Source organism: Argiope bruennichi, chromosome 2 (genome assembly GCF_947563725.1).
Source record: "Argiope bruennichi chromosome 2, qqArgBrue1.1, whole genome shotgun sequence".
NCBI classification, from domain to species: Eukaryota; Metazoa; Arthropoda; class Arachnida; order Araneae; family Araneidae; genus Argiope; species Argiope bruennichi.
In genome coordinates this window covers 68674904-68701232 of record NC_079152.1, presented here as the reverse complement: position 1 = coordinate 68701232, position 26329 = coordinate 68674904, and the positions used below count along the sequence as shown (strand labels likewise).

Below are 26329 nucleotides of genomic sequence, written 5' to 3'. Positions count from 1 at the left end.
TTAAATGGAAAATAGTTTCATATTTTTATATCTTATGAAGTAAATCTGAAATCAAGCATAGTCTTTTTGAATTTAAGGTAAATTTTTTCAGTAATAAAACTATAATATATACCGTGTTAAGACCTTAACTGAGAAGAAGTTGATATCAAGTAATTGAAAAAGAGGAATGTAGCAATTAAATTAGGAGGAATCGTCAATAAATTGTTTTATGAAGGTATTTAACGGATATTTATTAAATTTACGAGAAGTTTTGTTAGCAAGTATGAGTTTCATGATTCATTAAAGAAATTTTACGGAAGTAGAGTTAAAATTTAATTTAAAGTGATAATTTTTCATTTTTCAAATAAAAGCTTTTAGCATTAACATAGATATATTTCTAATGTATTATTTCTCAATGAGTCGCTACAATCAAAGCTATTCCGCAAATAATGATAAATCAAAACTATCCCGCAAATGACTTTCTCTAGTATTCATTCTGTAGGGAAGTTTGACAGTGCATGAATTCACTGAACGTTTCTTATTGTGAAATAGAAAAGTTTATTCGAAATTACCAGAAGAAGCACCAGATATTTAAGAATGCCATTTACAATAAAGTACCTTCATATCATTATCACAACTAGATGCACTCGTGTTGATGGGACACGAACACATCGATGGTTTGAACACAATAATGGCACTGTATTTTAACCTTTTTCCATATACCTTATCGATATCAAACCGGTGGATTTCTATTTTGTTGGTATGCAAAAAGCAAATTATTTACAGCTATAATCAACGAGTTAGGAGATCTATGAGAAAAAAATGAATCTAAGTGATATAATGAATCATTTACAAATTCCACCAAAAAGTTTTATCGATACTATTTGAACAATACAAACAAATCTAATGACTGAAAAATTCGGCTATCAAAATTGTTGTGTTTGGTAATATTTAATTCGGTCATCGGTTTGGTAATATTTATATAGATATGAGATATTTATGTACTTTAAGAATTGTTAATGTAATTTTTTTATTAAAGTGCTTAAGTTTTTGTTTGGGAACATCCTTGATTGTTGATCCCTATTTTTTGGAAAACTATCAAATTGTGTATGCGGTTAGAAAAAACTAAAATATACTGAAATTGCCAAAAATATTTGAGAAGCAATCAAATCTTTCTCTTTTCCAACTTCCAAACTGTAGAAATGCAGATAATTTTAGAAAATCCCAGCAAAATTATTGGTACTGAATATTTCAGACAAGATGCAGCGAATCTTTTCTACTATATCCAATTTCATACACCGAAACTCAATTCTTTTTTTCTACATCCCCTTTTATTTATATACTGGAAATAATAACAACTAGTGTAAGCAATTTTTTCTCTCGACCTTGCATTTCCCCCAACCTCAATCAGAGTGCTAGAGCGAAAGTGACACGCACACAAAGCGAACTTCCACCTCATGAAACATCCATTTAACCTACAGGACGTGGAATAAAAGCTTTGGGAGAAGCCATAAAACGAAGACGATAAAAAAGAAAGGGTGGCAGAAGGAATAAAAAGAAATACCTTCCCAGGATCCGGAGGGCGTCCTATCGCACTCCCCGAAGAACACCGTGGCCAGATTGATTCCTTTCTGGCACGATCCACGCCTCATTTCGCAGTCGTTCCGGTACGTCGTTCCATCACTGCCACACACCGGGTCGTAGGCGTCCGGACAGTCAAAGGCACAGATGCAGTGGCCACCTTCACAGCGTGCCCCATGCTTGCAATGCACGTTCTGGCAGAGGTCTAAAAATATTCATCAAAATGTGGTTAAAAATGAAATATAAAATAATTAAGGAATATTCTTTAAAAATACAAAAAGATCAAGGATACTCTCAAACATTTTTCAAGGTCTCACATAAATAATGATGCCGATGTTATAAAATTAAGTATAAATAAAAATGACCTCTTGAGCTACTGAAAATTAAAACATGATATTATTTAATGCAGGTTTTCTATTTCTTTAAACCCTACTTAACTTCAGTAAGAAAGAATTATAATATTATAGCAGGATATATATTTACATGGACTTTCTTTTGCATGTGCTAAAGTTTTTTGAAAAAAAATATTGTATAAAGAAAAAATAGAAAAATACAGGGACACTAGGTTGTAGGGAACCTTAACCTTAAACTGGCTACTCCGACCAGCCAGGTACACGTAAAAGCTGAATGACCAGACAGTCGGCGGCTCTGCGACACTGGTGGGAACTGTGATTGAATCCTAAAGGTCATCACCACACATTGTCCAACTCTTCCCTTGGGAAGTACGTCCTGTCATTGAGGGGAGGAGCCAGACCCCCATCATTTCCTGTACTCACCAGGGTGGAGAGAACCAAACACCATGCCGGAAGCTTCTCATTATCAATTACGAGGTTCCCCCCAGGGAGATACTGGATTGGGAAGGACATCGCCATATAGAATATGAATTTACGAAAGAGAACAACAATCATTTTGCTAAAAATTGTAGGGTCGCTCGAAATGAATTTCACAAGGTCATCAAAGAATTTTAAAAGTTGGGTTATAACTTTCTCCAAGCAATATAAGAGAATACAATAAAATAGTTTATTTAGATCTTGCTTGAATTGCTAAATTTAATAGTTAAATTAAAGTTATCATTTCATTAATTTTCTTTATATAAGAAATTAATAGGGCAAGATCTACCATGGAACCTTGTGATCTTCTCCGCAAAGATACGAGATTATTCAAATAGCTGAACCAATGATGTGTCTTCTTTTTGTGTTAAAATAAACTTGGATTAAATGATAAAAAGATGATAATCTAGAATCCTATTTCACAGAAAAATAATTCCTACTGAACAATTCATTACAAAGATTTAGAGATTCCAGAATTGTTCAGAAGCTTTGTTTCTTATTCATATATTATTAGTGGCACGACATATAAATTGCTATAAGTTTTCTTAAATTTCACAGATTTCCTATTAATATCTGTTGTGCGAGTTTAATATTCATGATCTTATTTGCTGTATATATATATATATATATATATATATATATATATATATATATATATATATATATATATATATATATATATATATATATATATATATATATATATATATATATAACGATGTAATATTTCCAATTCACTTTTGAACAATTGTCCTCTAACAGAAATTTGTTGATTCGGTATTATAGCTTGCTGAGAAAAGTAAAACGCTTGAACTGGTTTAAAAAAATATAAATATAGTTTCGTAAATGCATATCAGATATTAATAATTATAAAACATTACAGAAAATTGTAATACTATAATAATTAAAGTGCATAAAGATAACGATTTCACAATTTTACATCGTTTATAAGGAATGCTTTTACACAATAATAAGACAACTGGAACGGAAAACTAGATAACTGAGTAAATAGATGCATATAAATGTTATTCATGTGAGAAAAATAATCTTTCCAATTTTGGAATTAAAAAATTAAAGTAAATAAGAATGGCTGCTTAAGAATTGGTAAGATGAATTACATCAATCATGTTCGTATGGCTAATTTCAATTTATCACAAATAATTGTCAGATTTAATCAGATTATATCAGAATTTTTATTTAAAATCTATTTTTCTATCTAAATTATATTTCTATTACTTATGAAAAAGCGTTCTTACCGCACGGTCCACGGGATCCAACCATGATATATTGTTCTTTCTCACAGGCGGCGACTCTCATTTCACATTCGTTCTTATACGTCACTCCATCCGTCCCACATACTACCGCATCCACCTAAGGAAAAATAAACAAATAGCTGAAAGTAGGACAATTTTGTTGCATTTCAATGATTTTTGAGATTTTTTTTTCCCTTAATACTATTAGTAAATCATTGTTACGATTAATTCAATTACAGATTCTAGAGTAATTTTCGATCATATTGTTTTTACTTTTAAAAATAAATCTTATATCGACCAAGTTTACAGAAACTTTAAAACGTAATACTTTTTATGGGAAACATTAATTCTGTACCTTGTATTAACTCTATTCATTTTCAATTTAAGCACAAAATTTTGAATTCCAAAAAATATGTTTTAAAAGCCGTAAAATAAAACTTCATTAGAACAAACAAACAAAAGATTCTGAAGTTATATACCACCGCATACATAGAAAATGTAATTTACGAATAGAAAAATCAAGGTATTAATATTTATCTACAAAAAAAAGATAGCGTTTTAGGTAGTACAAAATGAATTTCCTATGCTATTCTCTAAAAATAAATAATTGGTTGTTAAGTTTTTCTTGCCATTAAATGATAAAATAGCTTAAGAAGATCTCTTAATAAGGTAAATTTACAAAGGATTTAATTAAGAAAGTTAAAGAATACCACTTAACGAAAGTTGAATAATGAAGAATCTTTAAATTAGATGTCCTTAATTTCAAATTTATAATTGAGTTAAAACTGATTACTTATTTATGAACTGTTTGTTTAATGGTAAAAAAAGAAATGAAAAACCGATGGAAATTATTCAGAATTATAGCTGTTAAAATAAACAGGAAATATCTCTTTGGGATTTAAAAAATAATTTTATTTTTAATTACATTTATCTTAATAATAAAACCTGCATTTTGTGATAGTTTGAAACTTTTATATTGAAAAATAACCAAATACGTGAAGCAAACGCTTGCATAGAGAAAAAAAAATGAATGGCAAACTTCATTGTTCTTTGAAAAAAATGTTTTTTCCAATTTTAGGTGCGATAAAAATTTAAATTCATGTTCCAATAATGCATTTCTTTCAGAAATCACTTGCAGAAAAAAGAATTAGTTTTATTCTATTTTATGAAAAAAAAAATAGGGTTCTAAGTCTTATTATAAATGCCTTTCTAATTACTACAAATATTTATTTTTATTTAACTGTATCGTATACAAAACCGTAAGCTATTATTTAATTACTTTAATTCTGAATAAATCTTTTCTAATCAATTAGAAAAATAAAATTTTACAAACTTTTTTGCTTGGTATATGAAAGGCATTTTTTAAAGACTGGGGCATTCTTTACGCATCTAGATAATTATAAAGAACTAATTAACACGATATAAACTTTCACGAAAGAATATTTAAAAGGTTAAATAAAAAAAATGAATATGAAGTTTTTATTTCTTTCAAAAATCATTCTTCTTCTTGTAAGAAAAAAGTTAATGGGAATTGTATAAAATTTTCTCCACATAATATTTATAATAATTATTAAAGTCATCGTGCCTTGCTTTGAAAAAAGTTTTTAGCATAAAAAATAATTTTAACTAAAAAAAACCTTACAAAAACGTTATTGGAGTACATAAATAAGAGTAATGAATTTTAAGTACAAATTCTAAAGAAAACATTACTGGTATCTATGAACAATTTGCAACATCTTATAAATCAAAACGAGGGAAAAAGTGTTTTGACTTTCTTTCTTTTATTTAGATTAATTAGGTGATTAAAGTTTTTTTTGCTGTTCCATAAACTGCTTTTATTTGCTTTAGAAAGGGTCATAATTGCCAAGCATAACCACAATTAAGAGTTTTGTTGAATATACTACTTAGCTTGTTTTTTTTCTTCGTATAAAAAAAGCTGCGTTCTTTCTTAAAATTATTAGGATGATAGCAAAGACTTCACCTTTCATAAAAATATGCTTCGATGAACAAGCACAAAGAAAGTAATTATTCTTTTTAAAAAGGGATTATTTTTACTAAATATTTTTATGGTAAAACATAAATGCCAAAACATAAAATTAAAAATAAAATGCAGGGCAAAGATTTTTTTTTGTTCTTTATAGTTAATTATTCAAGTGATTATCATTTTCGTTGATCCTGAATATCTCTTGGACTCGAATCGCAATGAATATTGAAATTTTTGGCATTGATATCCTTTAAAAATGGCAAGATGGATGCATCCTTTGCGATTTTTTTATCGTCCATTTAATTTATTTTGATTAATTTTTTTTCATTCATGGCTGCTTGTTGGTTCAGAATACTAAAATAATAAATGAATACATTATTTTATAATATTGTTTAGTGATCGAATCTTTTAATTGGTTTAGCATTATTAGAAAAAATAGTATTATTATATGTTTATAGCGGTGCATTCAAAGCAAAAATTCTGTTTCATTCGACGTAGAAAGGAAATATTTTAATCCAAGAAATATATCGTTTTTAAGGTTCATAAACTCGACAATGACTTTCACAAATTTATTCAATAATTTAACAGTTGGATTGGGTTTTAGCCATCTACTTCCAAACTAACGTCTAGTGGAAAAATTTCTTGTGATTCAGACACTATAGAAATGTCATAATATAATTTTAGAACTTAATGCTCGTCCACTTTAAAGACTATTTTGATGGTCTACCACTGAGAGAGTTTTCATTTTATTAAAGTCATTACTCTTCTCAGTTCATGGTGAATTACTCATCAGCTCATGATGAATCAACAATAGGTTCAAAGATTAAAAATTCCATTATTTTTCACATGCCCATTGATTTTACAATAATAATAATGGTCTGCAACAATCGGTATTCTGATCCCAAATGCAAGCACATCATCCAATTGTTTTAATTGCCGATACATTTTTAGGAAACTAATTTTGTCCGAGCCTTTAAAATTAGAAGGACCAACTGATTTAGATTATTCGATTTTATTCTGAATCAATTCACACGAAGTCATAACCATCATTTTACAAATGTAACTGCTACTCCCTTCCGTCATTGCCTTGATTACTGCCGTATAATGTGCCATGTCATCACCTTATCCCACCAATAAAATAGAAATGAATAACAAAATGGTAATGTCGTTGTGTTTATGACATGCTTTAAATGAGCTCGAAATGGCACCACTTTGTTAAATCTGCTCTCTGGAAAATAGACAGCAAAGTAAATTTTAAAAGCAGATGATCTGCTGATATATTTTTTTTTCTGGTTCCATTTTCACAAATGATTGAAGGTTCGTATTTATTGGATTAATGCAACGGTTCTCAACATCCTCGGAAGATCTTGACTTCTTTATAAGAATACTCCAAGACGTTATATAATTTTCAAAAGAAGTAAAACCCTGACAAATTTAATTTGTTACTCTCTTTAATATGAGAGTTGATCTATCAGCATTCATTATCATAAGTGTTGTGTGAAAATCAAAACCGATTATATTAGTTTAGTTATATTAACTTCCCGTTTTAAAGTAACAATATTGCTATTTCGGGATAGGCCTCGTAATTTTGAACCAAAGTCAAATAATGAGGCCGAAACTTCTGCTGTTACTCCTTTTTAAAACTTCCACACCACACCAACGGGTGGACGTTTGGACCATTACTGATTTAGACCAGCTTACACGACGGCTCTTCGGTGGAATCGGGTCTTGAATCTGAAGCCTTTTGGTTCCGAAGCCGAGACATTACTCCAATGCCTCCGTGGACCATGAAAATAAATATGGTAAAAGAAATAACGATAGTTGCGTATAGTTTCATTTCATTCTTTAAGAAAATGAGGGTAGTTGTATCCTTATTTATGCACAATTTGAAAAAAAAATAATGATTAATTTATACGTACAACTGATAAATATACGTATTAAAATATGATCTATAATTTTTTATGATATGTAATATGTGTTTTATTTATTTCTAATCAATCTGTAAAAAACGAGGCGTAATAATGACATAATTATTGACGATTTTGAAACAATAGCCTTCTGGAGTTTTAGAATGTAGCATTATACGTTAATGATATGCAATGAAACATCATTAATTATTAGAAAAATTTCCTTTGCATAATTTTATGATTACGAAATTTCTTGTAAATTACAATATAATAAGTAATGGCAAAAGCTTTATGTTTTATTACAGATTGATTGATAGAACCTTAGTTACCAGCATCATTTGTCAAATAAAGCTGCACAGTTACAAGCAACAATCTGGTGTAATAAAGAATCGATTAATGCCAGAAAATGCAAATAACTTCAAAAGCGGAATAGATAAACGAGTGGAAAATGGCAAAGGGATAAAAAAACAGCCAGGAAAAATTAACAAGAAAATAATATAATAATTTAATATTTCATTTATGGATGAAATCTCTAGTCAGCATCGGAAATCTCTGAAAATCTCTTCTGTTTATCGTCTTAAAGGACGGAGCAAATATGCTGGGGGAAGAAAAATTGTTCAAGCCAGATGATTAAGAGATTAATGAAAATCTCTTTGAACAGTTAATGAATTCAGAAGCATCTCCAGAAGTTTAATGAAAAATAAATGATAATTGATTAGCAAAAATGAAATATAACTTTATCAAGGTTCTGCAAAATTAATGATGGTAAAAGATTAATTAAATGGTAAGGAACTATTGTATCTTAGGTCATTTAATTGCACTAATGCAGACGTCTTTGTCAACTTGATTAAACAGTAAAAAAATCACTTTAAAGTACTCATTTTATATCGAGTTAAAATAATTGAATTGATTTTTATTTTTAAATTTTAGGGTAATTTTAAAGCAACTAATAAGTCTAATGCTTTTAAAATGACGTGATTAAATTCCTAATAACCGAAGAGTATTTAATTTAAAAGATGCAAAGGGCGTTATTTTTCCACTAATTGCCTTTATTTGTATTATTTAATAATTGAAAATGTGAGTTTAATTTATTGAAATGCACTGGCGAATAACAATTAGTATAGCCCTTTTATTTTGACTATTGTTGAGTTAATAATTACTTGTTTGTTTATTAATTGCTTTAAATTTCTGGTAAATGAAATAAAATAATGCATTGTTATAATTACAAATTAAAAATGATAATACATAATTAAATTTTAACATTTATTCCTCAGGGATACACATCAGATAAAGAAACAAAACGTACCCTGAAATTGCAAACAAGTTATTTTTTTTTTCATGATTAGTTCGCTTAAAGTGTTGTTGCTTAATGGGTCCATCACCGATGCATAATCGATCCACTGTGTGAGAGCACGTACGTGAGCTTTTAGCAGTATATAAACGCGGGTAGAATACAGAGCATTGTGTTATTTGCTGCGAATTGATCATTCAGATAATTCCTTATACATTAGCAGAACAAGGTGTTTTTTTTATGAAATACTCGATAAAATTTATATTCTGTTATTTATAAATAATTTGATGCACAGGTTATAAATACTTTTTAATTGGTCTAGAGTAATCTGGCAATGCTTTGCTATTACTGGTTTTCAATATTTTAATAGATTAAATGAACACAATTGAAAGTTTGATATTCAATATTGGATTTAGTGAAAATTAGATTAATAAATACGCATTATTATTTCCGTGTTTTGAATACAACAATTATAATTACTATTGCATTCAACTTTTACAAATGCACTCGAGCTTATTCTCGAGAGTTATAGCTTATCAAGTAATAACAGAGGTGTTCAGAACCCTATAGCGTGTTATGTACTGGACGAAATGAACAAAATTTATGCCACCATACTCAATAAAGTATGGTAAGTAATGGTAAGTATGGTAAAGTAACAATTTCTGGTTGTGGGGCGGTTCTGGTTCACTTGAAAGGCGTTGTGTATCAAGGATATGTTCCTGACATTCCTACTTTAAAAGATCAAATAACGTTACATGTCAGACGAATAAATGTCGATAGGCTGCGAGCCACAGTAGAAAACATCGTGTACCACATGCACTTATTGGAACATCCAGTTGGTGGTCACCTTGAGCCAAATTTGTACGTTGCTATAATAAACGGTTTTCCTCGGTATTTGGTGTATTGCTATTTACAATTTACATTGGCAGTTTTATATTCTTTTTTAATACATTATGCACTTTCAGAGCCATGATATTCAATATCGGTGATTTTGGTACAATTTTTTTTTCTTGATAAATCGAAACTGCATACTTTAATGAGTATGGTGGCCAAATTTTGTTATATTTCGTCCAGTACATAACACGCTACAGGGCTCTGAATACCTCCTGTAATTTCTTGAGTATCCTGTATTTTTAGCTTGCGCGGAGTTATAAAAAATAGATAAATTATTATACAAAATCAATTTGTTTCAACTTATAATAGAATAATAATTACAAACGAATAATATTAAACATTTATTCCATAGGGATACACAAATCAATAGACTGCGACAAGTACCCTTCTATTTATAATTAACACAAATAGCAACATGAACACGAAAAAAAACAAACAAAAAAAACTTTTATCAAAGAACAAAAGTAATCATAATGTGACAAAAAATTTTAATGAAATTATATTCATCTAGTCCTTTATGTTCCTAAATACCTCCATAACATCTATTTTTTTTTCTAATTGTGCAATGACTCCGTTTTTCTCTTCAAAGGCTTAACAGATGAGGAATGTTCAATTTTCGCCCGATTTTTAGAAGTTATAGGCCTGAGACTTATTTAGTGTATCAGTTATATGAATCTGAATGTTCAGAGATGTTTGTAGGGGGAAGACTAATTTGGAATCTACAGCTTATTTTGAATTTGATAATTCTTGAGTTCAAAATGTGGATGTACCTTTTTTTTTTTCTTCTCTCAGTTGTTTTGATTTCTCCCCTCTTAAACCAGAACATTGTACCAGAAATAGTCCCTGTACCAGAAAATCCCTGAACAAAGTAATGCAACAACTTGCCTCTCAAAGGCCAGTTGATGGATTTATTCAGAGTTTTACATTACCTGTCTGTAAGGTTCTCTTCTTCGCTCGCCTCTATAAAGTAACATCGCTCAGAATTGTAAACCTTGAATATAGATAAATGTCAAGTTTAGCAAATACGAAAAATGCGATCATTTAAACTATTCTTCACATTTCTTACTAGATCATTGTTCATATCCCTTGCATAAAATGTGCAGTCGTGAAAGGCTTTAACTCTGTCCCTTCATCATCTTAAAAAGTCTTGAAAAATTCTTTTACCATTTGAACTCTTCTTTCCTTGAAACTATACAAAAAAGCCATTTTTTATAGGATTGATTTACAATTAATTCTCTCAGTTGAAAAAATATACTTTTTTTTCTCCAATCGTCTTTTTAATGCATTATTGACTCGCACAAAGTTGTACCAATGTCTGTATATATATGATGTTAACTCCAACTATTCTAACTATGATTCTTCTAAATGCCATCCTAGAGGAATATACTTATAATGATTTTGTTAATTTGAAGTGCACAGCACAGTAAAAGGTGTAAATAAATAACAATATGGTACAAAATAAATAACAACAAAAAAGTGATACAATAATGGTGCAAAAACAGAAATCCGTGCCTTTTCTACAAACAATACTTAGAGTAGTCTAGACAAATAAATACAGGTAATCGCAAAAACTCCAGTATATTTTTTGTGGTCCTCTAGCAGGGGTACGAATGTTGCTTGAATTGATTTTTCTTTGAATCTTATGCACATAACAAACACACTTCAAGCAAATTTTTTCACAAATAGACACACTCAATAATTCAATAATCTTCTCACAGTTAGAGATGAAAATTTCAGTACCTGCATGGTGCAGTAATTGGTGCATCCATTAATTTGAGAGATGGACCAATGTACGGTACCTTGACAATGGGATTTGACTCTTAAAGATTTTATCAGTTAAAACGTATTTTGTTCTTTCTGTGAATAAGTTGACATTTTTTTCTAAATTTATGTACCCTCTCTGAAACCTTCAATCAGTATTACAAAATCTCTTCTCTTCGATCAAGACAAACATGAATTTTTTTGCAGCTCTTTCTGATATTAACTTTTTTAAATTCTATGATTCTCACTAGACGGCTATAATGAAAATCTCTGAAAATCCAAAGTGATAATGTCACATTTTTGTAATGACTAGAAAATAAAGTAAATACATCCGTATAGTTTGGAGACATAGTGGAAAATTTTGAAATCTTGCCTTTTCTCTTTTTCATATTGATTTTTTTCATTTACTTCTGTTACTTCATGCATAGGTTATTTATCTGGCTTTTTTTTAATCCACCTGGGCCATTTCCATTGACTGTTCTAACTTTTATACCATAACATCTTTAGTATTTCTTTCCGTATGCAAAATCCTTGTTACTAGCTGGCAAAAAAATGTTGAAAAAGTGTCTCCAAAAATGGTTAGCATCATTTGGCTTGACACCAAAAGTTTATTCGTTTCATTATCTGATATGGGTTGTTTTTTTCGGAATTTAAAGAAACTTTTAATTCTTTGTGCATAACCATTTCACGGCGTTTATTGCAAAGCAAACACTTCACTAAAATTTAAACTTTTTTTCATCTTTACATTTTTCAGTCAGTTTAGTCAAGACTTTTTCTTTCTTATCATATTTTTTTATCCACTAATGAGAGATTGAGCATTTTAAAACACTTGGAAGAATTATCTGTTTTCTCATCGCACCATATGCAACAGTAAAGATATTTTTATCTTTGAATCCCTTTCATAAATACAAGAAACTGTGTTAGGAATAGTGGTGCCAAACTCAGCTGTGAGAGAAAAGACTATCCATGCCAATTGAAGAGGCTATTCACTTTCAATTTCAATGCTTAGAAAATTCCCCAAATTATTGAAATTTTTTGTATACATGACAATTTCCCTAATCTGACAGAATCGATCGCATGCTCTCAGATTTTTTTTCTGGTAGTATGGATTCTACAAGCATGATTGAATGAATTTCATTTTTTACCATAATACCTCCAAAATACTAAAAAGTTTTTAATTCGTAATTTGGGAGGATATATATTTATATATATATTTGATTTAAACCAACCCTAAAAATTCTGGGATATAGATTTTTAAGAGTAATCCGTCATTTGCAAACCTGAATTCTATAAAGTTGGTGATTTCTTTATACTTGAAGAAAGACTATATGTTACTATCTATGAACTCTTTTGGTGGAAATCCAGGCAGCTGCATCTAACAAGTTCTGAAATTCATCACCGTCATCAATATTTATATATCTGTTGATGTTTTACTCGACTTCAGTAGCTTAAAAGTTCACAAAGGGCCGTGGTGGCCTGGTAATAAGGTCTCGTCTCGTGAGCCGCAGGGTTTCAGGTTCGAGACCCCATTCTCGACTTCGATTCCGCCGAAGAACTGTCGTGTAAGGGGGTCTGTTGCACATTAAATCCGCCATGGTCAAATCTCTTCCCACTGATGTGGTGTGGAGAGGGTTTGTCAGATCAGGTATCGTCCTCGTCATCTGACCGCGGTTCAAAATTACGATGTCCGTCCCAAAATATCCCTGGTGTTGCTATAAAACTGGACATAAATATAACTAAACTTAAAATTTCACATATTGAAATTTTCGAAAATTCCAGCTGTGTCTATAGGAAGGAAATTTACAATTTTATTATCTAATTTTATTTTTAAGTTGATAGATTTATCACGGTATGTTTCAGTTCCTTCAAAAACAATTTCGTTAGTTTAAATGCTCAGTTCCATTTCAAGCTTTTAACAAAAGTTCAAAAGTTTCTGAATAAATTGAATTCTGTTAAATTTTTCTAGTTACAAGATTCAGATTCAGAACTATGGGATTTAACAATCTCCTGGTTAAGATATAGAATTTCGCCCTCTGAAGCATTGATTATAATTATAAGTAACTACCTAAGAGCTTTACGATTTCTTAATAAATCTTCCGTATTTAAAAAAAAAAAAAATTCTCGAAGACATATATATAAATTAAGAAACTTATTTGAATTTGTTTCATTTCATTTAGATCGTTATTATATGGGCAACACTTTAGCAGAAATGTCATGCGCATTTATTTAAAATCGATCAATTTCTTCATATCATAAAATCATAATTGCAAATGCATGATTTTTAAAACAGAAATCGTTTTAATTAAAGAAGTTTCAAGTTCCATTCTTTTTATATTTAGTGCGAAAAACAACAAGAAATTGAAACATAACACCTATACGTTGTCATAAAAAGAAAATTTGCAATAGAATGAAAATGCTAAATAAAAATATAGTCAATGTATTCATTGACGTTGTCAAATATGTTTCTTACATCTCTAATTACAGTGCAAGAAATACAGTCTAGTAGCGCCATCTTCATTTAAATAAGAATACTGCTACTATTGATATAATATTATTAAATTTTCAAGGTTTTTTTTTTTTTTTTTTCTGCTGGCCACATTGATGATTTTGATAACTTTAAACAATCTCTGAGAAATGCAGGCCATTTTGTGAATATCTGTGGTAGATTTATTTAGAAACCTTTTAGTCAGTAAATAATTATGCATAAGAACCTTGTCTGATTATAGAAACTTTCTAACTGAAATATTTCGATTTTTTTTTCAGAAAATCTTCGATGAAATACCATATGAGCCTGTTTTTCTATTTCTAAAATTAGTTCCATTACGAGGGTAGACTTGAGATGGAAAACATTTATCATGATGGGAACGAAAATCAAGAATATTCACATAATTAACTGTTATTTTACATTGAAAAGTGTTGAATTTATAGTATTCAAAATACAGATAAAAATGTCAACTGCGATCAATAATTAAAGATAAATACTATGGCTAGATACATAGCGATTTTTATGTTTGCACCGTACGAAACATAGAAGTGCTGTAATCGTTAAAATGTTTGAACTGGACCCTTTGAGGAATCTCTACATTTCAGATGTATTCGAGTCCTAGAAACATATTTTTGGCATTAGGGCCTCTTGTTAGTTTGTGAACACGATAACAAAAATTATTTCAGCTAAAATGGTGAAATTTGGTATATGGAATTATGATTTAATTTGTAGATTTCGATCATATTTTGAAAGAAATTCATTCACCGAAAGTCTGTCTGGCTGTGTGAATACAAGTGAACTCTAAAATTACAAAATGAAAAGCGCTATGAAGATAACATCGATAATATTGATGTATCTTCATCAATATTACCGATATTATTACTTTTGTGATTATTGGAGTTGCGTTTCAACGTTAACTAACATTTAAACGCAATAATTTAAAGCAACAAAATTTGATGTGTTACCTAATGTCTACAAGTGTAGTTTTATATTAAATTTTGGTGTCATTCAGCCAGTAAAAGTGCGTTTAGAATATATATTATTGACATAGATTAATTGAAAATGCTAAACTCATGACAAAAAATCTATATTTCGTAAATATTGTTTGCCAAAGCTATATAAGGCATTCTCTGCCTTATTGAAAGTCCACAATTTTATAGAAAGAAAAGAAAATAAGACCTTTATTTAAGAATATGTGAGAAAGTTTCATGGAAACAACTTCCACTATTTTATTTGGTAGCCATGGGCAGATGATAATTTATAACATAATTCAGTGAGCGTGAAAAAAACAAATAACTTCTTTATAAAACTTTTTTGTATAATTTAATTGTAGATTGTTATAATATTTGATATCCCCAATTTGATTTTTCCAAGTCGTTAGTAATTAGTCAGACATTATGTTAATAAGCCTGCATTATCTACTAACTGTTTTCATTGCAGTGTTTCCTAGTTAATTTTTTCTTGGTTTAAATTAATAGAATAAACCTAGATATCATGTCAAATATAGCAAATTTGTTCATAGAACTGCTAGTTAATTTTAGTCAAATGGTTCTATGAAGAGGATTAATTTTTGTTTCTCTTCCTTGATTAATTTTAAAGATAGTTTTTCCTTTGTATTGGTTTAAGAAAATTCTTAAAACAATATTGATAAATCTGTTGAATGATCCTCTTACCTTGAGGCAGTTTTTCGGACAGACACATCTTCCAATTCCTTCCGAGTCGCTTTCGCATGCTGCATAATATTCACAATGTTTATGTTCACACCCACCTGGAACAGAAGAAACAATAAAATTCTATAATCAAATAAAAAATAAATACTTTTAATCAAATACAAATAAAATTAATCAAATAAAAAATAAATACTTTTAATCAAATACAAATAAAATTAATCAAATAAAAAATAAATACTTTTAATCAAATAAAAATAAAATTAATCAAATAAAAAATAAATACTAAAAATATATCCTTTTCTAGACTGCATATATTTTACCTTCTTCAAAGTTATATTGAGATAAAGAGTTTCTATTTCTCATTTTCCATTTGATATAAGATACATAATTAGCGAAAAGACATTAACTTTTTATTATTTATTTATATTATTATTTATTTATTATATATATTTTATATGATCTTAAACAATAATAGAAGATAATATTTGAATTTTAAAAATCCCTTTTTCTGCTCCTCGCAATCAATGATAGCTATTCAAACAAATAAGATAAATGAAAAATGATAAAGTTAACAATCAGAATAACTAGGTTTTGTCATTTTTAAAATTAAAATATTTTTTTTATTCCATTCATAGTATAATAAGATTGTTTCCAGTCTAACATCACGGCTATGATGCTTGTACGATTTATAGTTTCAAAAACAACAATTAACAAAAACAACAACAAAAAAGTCAGAAACTCTTTCAATTTTTCAATAAAAATCTAGTATAATATTTAATGTATGAAATTTGGATGCCACTAAAATTGAGATAATTAATAATTTAAATATTAATTAAAAATTCCACCAAATGATATAAAATAATTGATTCTTTTAATTTGAATTAAAAAAACTTCACTTTGATTTGAAATCTAAAGTATTTTTATTTCAGACTCTGTATATTTCTGATGGATAACACATATAAATAAATAATAAAAACCAGATATAAGTTATGGAAATTCTTGTGCAAGACAAGGCAACATTAGTTTATTCTTAATATTTTTAATTCATAAAGAGTTTTGGAAAATATATAATATTTATATAAATCAAAAGAAGAAAATGATAAAAAAAAAGTTAATCCTTGGGAAATTTTGAGTGCAGTGAAAATATAATTCCGAAAACATGATGTATTTTCTGTTTTGCATTATACTTGATTTCTTATAATTTTTTGCATTTTTACTACATTCATTTTTTTCGAAGAATAAATTTGAAAACAATTTGTTTATGAATATTCTGTTTATGCTTTGAACATTCGAGTTTAGAAAAGCAGTAGTGAATTTGAAACTGTTTATTATTTATCGCTGAAAGAAATGACGATAATATATATATATTTTCTGTTTTCTATATGTTTACTATATAATGTTACAGACTAAATCAAGTTTTCTCTCATTTTACATAATAAATCTTGTAAAATGCAAAATTAGATGTTATAAATTTTCGTTTATTCAATATTGTAAACGATATTCTATTTTTCATAATTCATAATGAACGCAAAAGATTAGAAATCTGTAACTGAACCCTTCTTCTGTTTATAACCCTTCTTCTAGTTCAATACAGGAAATCCAAAGAAATATATGTAGAAAATGTTCGTTTAGTTTTAAAAAATATCAATGTTTATAAATCAGGAATAAAACAGTAAGCACTTTAGACACGATGCTTTAATGTTTAAAATTTTGATTCAATATTCTGAAACATTATGCTTCGAAAATGCCTTAGCGATTGTTGTTTCTTAGATTGTACGAATTCGTTGCTAAAGAATGCTAGCTAAAATATAGATGCATTTTCAATCACTTCATTTTATTTATTCAACATCTTTTTAAATTGCTTTGAAATACATTTCACAATACTGCTCATGAAAATAATTATTACATTTTTGAAACATTGAAATGATACTGAATTTTCCTTTATTTAAAAATATATACTTTTTAAACCGTTGTTATTGGCTTGCGACGTATATTCAATTCAAATAAGAAAATAATTAAAAAAAACATTGATTTTAAATTTACTGATTAACAGAGATATGAAAATGGCAAGAATAAAACTTATTAGTTTGGTTAAGTATTTATTCATTGACAAATTATCATATTTTCATTAAATTAAACCTTTAATAAATGTGTAAATAAAATCTTCAGCCCCTTCATTAAAACGGACAAATTAAGATAAACAATAAAAACTATCATTTTTTTTAAAGTTATGTGGCTTTATATCTGGCCTAAAATGATAAGAGAAATAACAATGAATGGGTAAAAACAATGTCATTATTTTTGTAGAAATCTAAGAAATTATAAATTCTCAACACCCCATTTAATTAAGTTTGAGAAAGAAAATATGTTTGTATCATCAAAATGTTTCACCATTTAATGGATATATACACTATAAAACAATAACTTTACTATTAAACTAGATCGATGTATGAAGCAAAAATGCTGCCAAGCATTGTATTGTATCATTCATCGCCGCATAACAAATGTAAATACTTCATTCCACCATCGAAAAAATGTACAGTATCACTGAAATATTGGAACTGAATGTTAAAAAGGGGTATTACAGTTCATTTTTTACTATGATTTTTTACAGAAATATGATCAATCGTAATATATAACACGTCCTTTTTGTGTAAATAATGTATTACAGGCTTCTTAAAAGCTTGATGATGATTAGGGATGAAAGCGTCTTCCAAAACTTAGGTAATAATTTATACGAACTTTCTGAAAACTAAAGCTGACAGAGATTACTTTTTAAGATACCCAAGAATTAAAGAAAACTAAAAATGAAGCTAAAAAAACTATCATTGCTGACAAAAGATTACCACTTCCGAAACCGGGTCTTCCAAAATAAACTGTTTCAAAACAAACACCTGTACTCTAATTTATATAGTGAGAAAGGCGAAACCCAAAAGTTGCACTTTTTTTTTCTTAGTATTTTTTTTATCTCCAGTTTGAAGTGGAAATTTTTTCCCCTTTCGAAACTGCCGGTTTGATTCGTTGAAGTATGTTCGGAGTTAGTGAAGCGTCAAAAAGCAAAGTTCAACTTGTTTGGATAAGTGGTACTTTCAGTTGTTTTTCTCCAAATTGAACAAGAGAAGAATCGTTCCGGTTCATCAGATAGAATGGAGAGAAAATCATCTCATTGGAAATTCCAAAGCGTTCTCTAACACATTTCTCTTTCTCTTTTTCTTCTCTTTCTTCAATTTTTGACCATATACTTTGGGGAGAAAAAAAGAAAAAAAAAGATGATAACGTCCATTACGCTTCATAATTCACAGCAAGCTCTGCGATTTATTATTTCCCATCTTTCTCAATAAAAAAGAAAGGGATGCGACGTGAGAGTTCAGTTTTCCCCAAAAGGGGTTTTAAAGTACCCGTTTCCCATTTGCCCGAAAGAGCCCTTCTTCAGTATTTTCGGATGGCCAAGACAATGCACAAATATTTTATGACATTCAGGACTTAAGAGTCATGTCGAAGTGCGCTGTTGAACGTGGGTTCCGTTAAAGGAGATCGTTTCAGTGAAAGCCAAAGAGAAGACAATATTTTTCAGACTCTTTAGTTGCACCGTGTTATCATGGGAGTTTGATCTAGGATTTTATTGCTGAACTTAAAGAGCATATTTTTGTAAAAACGAATTTTACTGAGGAAATTGTGAAGCCAATTCTTATTTGCGTGTGACATTTAAATCTCAAACTATAAATTTTACTGTGAAATAAGAAATTACTTACATTTATAGAAAACTAAATTTTTTGTTTGCAAGAAAATAAAATGGTGATATATTTTTCTTATTCTTCGCAAATTATGTCAAACGCACACACACACCTATTAAAAATACTTTGAATATAACAAAAAGGTAAACAATGCTTTTGCTTATGTTACCTGGCTCTGTAATAACGAGTTGAATTGAATCAAGCATTGCCTAATAAATTCCAGAATTTATTGAATCCATGTTAAGCAATATATTATTTTATCGCAACAAAATAATATGACAAAAAAATGTAAGTTTTACGAAAACAAACTACTTCAATCAGTGTAAAAATTATATTGTTAATTTTGGTGATAAAACAATATAACCATTTATGAAGTAGGCATAATCATTTTTTTCTGCTATTAAACTATTAGTTTTCATATTTCTGTTTTTCATAACAGACATATTTCAATAAATGAAGTTCATTTTTTTATACTATGGAACAATAAGAGGTTTGTATTCATCAGAAATATGAGCTTATAGAATCACAAAAAACATCCGTATTTATTCAATGTGAAATGTGTTTACTAAAATATTATTAGGAAATTATTTAATCCCCTGCCTTTGAAAGAAATTTCGAATTCCCATAAAGCAAATGCATTGAAAAAATATAAATTTAAGATCTAATTAAGACATTTTCTTTTAAGCAAAACAGTTGTACACAGATAAATAAGAAAATATGAGTATTTGAAAGCCATTAAGCCTTAAGATATTTACAAAAGATTTGGAAGTAACCCCTGAATGCATATTGCTGGAACCAAAAATGATTGCTAAATTTTGTTAATACGTTTATTGTTAAAAATCTAGTATCATCTCTGACGCCTTTATATTTTTCATGCTCTAATTTAGTTTCTGAGATTCATCCATTAAATTGAAAGATATTATTACTGTATAATGTAGAAAATATTGTATACATTATAAAGTATGATGGTTTTATCAAGGAAAATACAAACATTTAAAAGATGAACGCTATTATTTTTTTATTTTTAAGAAATAATATATGATTTTATAAAGAATCGTGAAAGCCACGATTTTTCATTGAATAAATAGAAGAAAATTCCTGTGTAATACTTTTTTTATAATAACAGCTATGAGAAATTTATCAGCGCTTTTATGCGAATTGAGGCTAGAAAATAACCAGATTGTTTATGATTCAGGAACATTACATATAAATCAAGATTAAATGATGTACGATTATTTCTTGTGTCCCTGCACTACCAGTAACTTAAGTTTTAATCATTATGTCGCTTCTTTTATTTTTAAAACCTCTGTTAGATGTGTTTCAGTTATGCACATCGGGAGGGAGTAGATATTGTCTATGGAAAAAACATGTAGACATTTGAATTTTTCTTCTAATCTGGTGGATTCATGAAATAATTCATTCGCAGTTTTAAGAGTTATTTATAGACGAGCTTTTCTCATGAACATGAAATGTTTTTTTTTTAAAAGACGATCTTACAGATCGATTGCTGATCAAGTTCAACATGTTTCTTTGGCATTGCAGAAAATGAAACCATTGATTGAGACTTGAATGCGAAATAATCAACCAAAAATATTACACATATGTTTTCTACTCTGCACTTGAAAGGGTAAGAAGAAAAAGTGATTTGTGAAAAAATAAAACATGAATTCTACACAAGAGCAATGGTAAACAACACAATTTAGAGTCTATCAAGTTCGTAGCTAAAGATTGAGCCGTATTCTTAGAACAAGCACCTAATTAATCTTATTTCACTCAACAGTCGTCCTTCTTTTACTATCATCAAATCAGATAAAAAAAAGATATAAAAAGGATATAGTAGATATATTCAAAGTAAAGGAGTTGAAGACTATAAAAAGACTTTCAGAAAAAGACTTAAAATTCTGCTTTAGGAAGTTGAAAATTTCTTTTTGACGATGTAGGGTTAAATTAGGGAAAACTTAAAAGTTGAAAACTTCAAAATAGTAGTAAATAAATAAAAAAATAAAATTTAAAAAAAGAGTTAGTTTAGGTAAATTCTAGTTATATTTTAGTGATAATTGTATAAATCAATATTTCTTTCAGAATAAAAATATTACTGAAAAATTTCATTTCTTTGTGTTTTCAAGCAAGCATTGTTTAAATGACTGTGAAACAAGATAATTTGATTTTAACCGTACTTTAATTTGATATTACTGTTTTCAAAATTTATTTAAATGTAGAACTATAGTTAATTTAAAAAAAATAAATTTAATACTTTATGTGAGAATGCAATTTGTATGTCCATTTAAAACACGACAAAAAGACAACTGCAAAAAATACACAAATGAAAATAATGCCAACTTAGATATTATTTACCAATTCGTCAGCAGTTAAATATATAAGGCTATTGTCAAATAGCAAGACTATCCCACAATAAATCCCAAATTTCAAATATCAATTATAATTTCAAAACTCACATGCTATATGATGACTAAAATTAATTTACATTAATCAACTCTTTTTTATATAGATATTCATACACAATGTAATAAAATATATTTACTAGAATTAAACATAAACTTCCTGCTAGTAATAACACTTTTATGAATAAAGGATATTACAGTTTGCAGCGGTCGCTTTTTTGTAACTGCCTCGCTTCGCGATATAGTTACAAATCAAAGTTACAATGTTACTCAGCATGATCATTACCAAATAATTCAAGGGAAAAAAATAATCCGCTTACAGAATACTCCTTTTCCGGAAAATATAATCTTCAAATCCTGGAATCTCTTGATATTTTTATCCTGGCCTTATAAGGTCAACTTAGTCTTATCCAATCATATTAATGTGACATTGCCACGATGATATTTATTCTTTCTTATCTCTGTCACACATAAGGCCCTGACGTTTGCAACAGACTTTCCATACGCCATTCTTTCTTATCTACGTCTATACCATCAACTTCTGAATAGGTTAGGAGCAAAATATTGTCTAATTTATATGAATTTTTCAGATTTCAAAAGTAGTTGTCATATCTTTTCCTTGTGAATAAAGGTTAATTTCAGATTAAAATAAGGGATTATTTGTTTATAATTTTGAAAGAAAATATTTAATTTAAAACTTTGGTGACAGTGCATCACCTTTTATGTTAATATATATAAACATCCACATCTGAATAGGAGTGTCTTTGCAGTGAGAAGAGTGAAAAACAAGGATATTGAGACCTGATTCCACCAAAAGTGGAAAATCGAAAAGAGTCATTTAATATACCATGAAACTCCAGATTAAAATTTGAATTATCACTAAATATCAGATTTCTAATAAGAGTGAATTAGACTCCTGAGCAATAGGACGTTAGCTCCCTCAGAGTCCAATCTAACGAAATCAGCCATCTTCAAAGTAAAGTTATTGACAACTAAATATTGATATAACTATTCCGGAATATTTACATTGAACTAAGAAATAAATCTAATATTTATGTTTTTATTTAACATACTAATTTATTCTATTTACGCTCAGGATTATTATTATTTATTGATAATAAAAATTTATTCACAATAAGTATGGTGTATTAAAATTTATAGGCGAAAATTTTTTGTGATTTGATATTATTATCTCATTTCTCCTTAAATTTTTGTATTCTAACATTTTTATCGCTACAAATTACTTTATTATTACATATATATATATGCTGTAAACAATTGATTAATTATAAAAGACTTCTAATTAAACTTTATTAAAATTGGTTTTCAAATTTGATTAGAGGTTTTAATTTTCATGAAGCCGATCGCGACTGATAGGAAAAAATGATAATTTTCATTATTGCTCATGTTTAAGTGCAATAAAATACGTAGTGATTATGTTCATGAAATTCGCTATATTTTACTCTCGTTTTCATTTTTAAAATAAATATAATATTGCATCATTTTTCATTATGCGTAAAATTTCTTGACTGAGATCATTATTTCAAATGAAATTAATTTATAATTGAAATCTTTCACTATACTTGTGGTGGTAACATTATAAGTCAGATAACAACCTCCGGAGAAGAGTGTACACTTTTGTCTAGTGGCTTTGTTACTCGGCTACGAACCCTAACGTTGCGAGTTCGAACCTCAACCCCCACAATACTGATTCTAGTATCCAATTCAAAACTTATTTTTTCATATAATGCTAGATTATATAAAGAAGGCAAACTGATAAAAAATAATATATTTGGCATTGGTTAAGCCCCCCCCTTCCCAAAATAAAGGTTTAATTGGAATACAGAAAACAATCCCTATTACTTAAAGTTATATACTTATTTATAATCTTTTTAAATGATTGATATTCAGTAAAAGAATTCTTAAGAAGATAATATTAAATTTATCGAATCTATAAATAAATTAAATCATTGTTCAACTTTTAAAGAAATCTAAAATATTTCTGCAATTATTTGCGGTTTAAAATAAAAACATTGAATTTGAAAAAAAGAATCTGATCTAAGCCCTTTTAATTGAAGCAATTCTAGAAGAAATAACTCGCATTTACTGCAATATTAAAGAATTTAAACAAAACAATGAAATATTATTTTGCCATTTGTAAGCAATGAAGCTGCGTTCAAAACTTTAAATGTCATTCAAATAAGATTGTCTTAAAGTAATTACTTTTCTTAGCTAGTTTCTACGACATATTAAACCATCAAACAAACTTAAATCCTTTCCACAAAATTTCAAAACAAAAAGAAAGTAATTGAAGGATTCAAATAAAGTAAGGAAAAAAAACGCGAAAAAAAATAAACATCTTTTCCATTCAAATTAATCGAAGACAATCTCCCTTGGCACGTGATTTAAAAGGATAAGTAATTAATGAAGGCAAAAATTCCAAATGGATAGAAGTATCCTCATTTCAAAACTAATCATTATCGTGTTTTTAGGAATCTCGAAGGAAAACTGCATTACAGATGTCCTGAAAAGAATTATTCTGTTCCTTTATTCAAACATTTATAACTAATGTACAATTCTCAATGAATCGGGACACACGCAAGCATAAAAAAAGAACAATTGTAAAAAGCTTTAACTGTGAGAAAAAAAACTAATCTTTGCAACTATTTGCAACTGTTAATTAAAAAAAAGGGAAAATAACTAAAGAAGGCATTTGGAAAGGTTGAGAGAAAGCTTGTTTTCAGTACTTAATGAAGAATGTTCCAGTGAATTCTTAGGGAATGAAAGTGTTAAAGAAGATTTTTTACAGTTTACAGGGTTAAAAAAGACTTTTTTTTTCGTTATAAACTTGGTGGAACTTGATTGGATTTATTTCTTTTCAGCCTAATTTTTTTTTTTAGTTGACGTAAGATTTCAGAATTTAACGACATTGCTAAATGAAAAATATTTATATTCATTATGTTCAGAATGTTTTATTAGAAACAAGGAGATATATATTTTGATATATTTATCGTTACATTTGTTGTAAAAATGCAACTACCTACAATTTGCAAAATGTAAGCAAATTTTCTAACGATACTATACTTTATTTCATAAGAAAAAAGCAGTTTTATAGTGTCAGACAACCTTTGGGTTATTTGGGTTTGCTGTTTTTATTTAATTTTTGTGGTTGATTTAAAGGCAGTTCTCAAGATTACAAATGTTAAGTTAAATAAATGATGCGAGTCTCTTCATTATATATGACAGGTTAAATGCAAACAGTTCCTAAGTGCAATAAAAATTTCATAAATATTTTAAATGCAACATCACAAAAGAAACCAAATAAAATTTGTTCCCATTCTTGTACGTAGAAGGTGCCCTGACTTTAGGGCGTCGTTTTCGATATTTTTAGTAACTTAGTTCAATTATCCCGTTGGAAAGAAACACCAGGGTGGGAACACCACTTTTTAGAATGGGCTTTATCATTTGAGTTTCGATCAGATGTCGAGGATGATACCCGAGCCCTTAAAAAATTCTCCAGCAATCTTGAAGGAGGAAATTTAGAAAACAATGTCAGATTAGCGTATATTCTATCTCCAAGGCCGATGCCTTACCATTAGGCTACCGCAGTTCTGTAATATCTTCAATAAATGATCGTTTTTGGTGTGGCCCTGAATCTTGTTGAATCTAGAAATGTAAAGCAAATTCCGTGTATACTATCTGAAAATTTCAAAAGGATGTTGTTTTTGATGAGAATGCTGATTTCTGATAGCAATGTTAACAAAGCTAGCCTTCAGAATTTTTTGTTCAATAAGCTGTTTGACCAATCATACGCGTTTCTGTTTTTCAAAAATATGTTAAAAATGTCGATGGCTCGAGTCTTTCTTGATGTCTTTTGATGTCTTTCGAGTCTTTCTTGATGTCGAGTCTAAATGATGACTTTTTTTTTTATTAAATAAGTACATATATAGATGAAAATATTAATATGTTAAAGGAGAAAAACAAGTAAAATTATTTGATTTAACATACTTTTGTTCTATTTAAAACTGCACTACATGCAAGAAATAAATTTCATAACCGTTTTTAATTTATCTACTTCACTTAAAGAAAAACATACTGATAATCATATATATATAAATAAATGATTTTATTGAAAATTTTAAAAAAAATGTGCAATTTTTTTATTTATTTGTTAGCATTGATTATTTCCCCTTCGTCTAATAGGTAAAAAAATAAATAGAAAAATAAGCTTGCAAATTACAAGATAACAAATTAGGGTAAGCTAAACTGTATTCAATCTGATGGATATCTGTTAAATATTTACCTTTATGAAAATAATGATGTTTAATGTTTTTCTCCCCTATGTTTCATAATTCAATACATTTTTGTGGTTTGTCCCAACTTGATGATTGCATATTAAATTTTTCAGGAGAATTAATTAGTTACTAAGCGATAAAAAAATGTAGATCCATGCAATTTTTAAATATAATTAAATTTAGTATTTTCTATAAATTTTATACACATATCTAGAAAATGAATATGACGTTTCCAAATTAAATTTTCAAACAACCCCATCCAC

The 26329-nt window shown here is 28.5% G+C and overlaps 1 protein-coding gene across 1 annotated transcript in view; it reads right to left on the bottom strand.

Moving 5' to 3' along the window:
• Positions 1-26329, bottom strand: part of LOC129962213 (agrin-like) — a 282823-nt gene that overhangs the window by 116309 nt on the left and 140185 nt on the right. Inside the window, exons 5-7 of the mRNA XM_056075952.1 lie at positions 15639-15733; positions 3647-3761; positions 1544-1765 (exon numbers count right to left, since the gene is read on the bottom strand). Of these exons, the coding sequence (XP_055931927.1) occupies positions 1544-1765; positions 3647-3761; positions 15639-15733 (432 nt within the window). The remainder of the gene's footprint in view (positions 1-1543; positions 1766-3646; positions 3762-15638; positions 15734-26329) is intronic.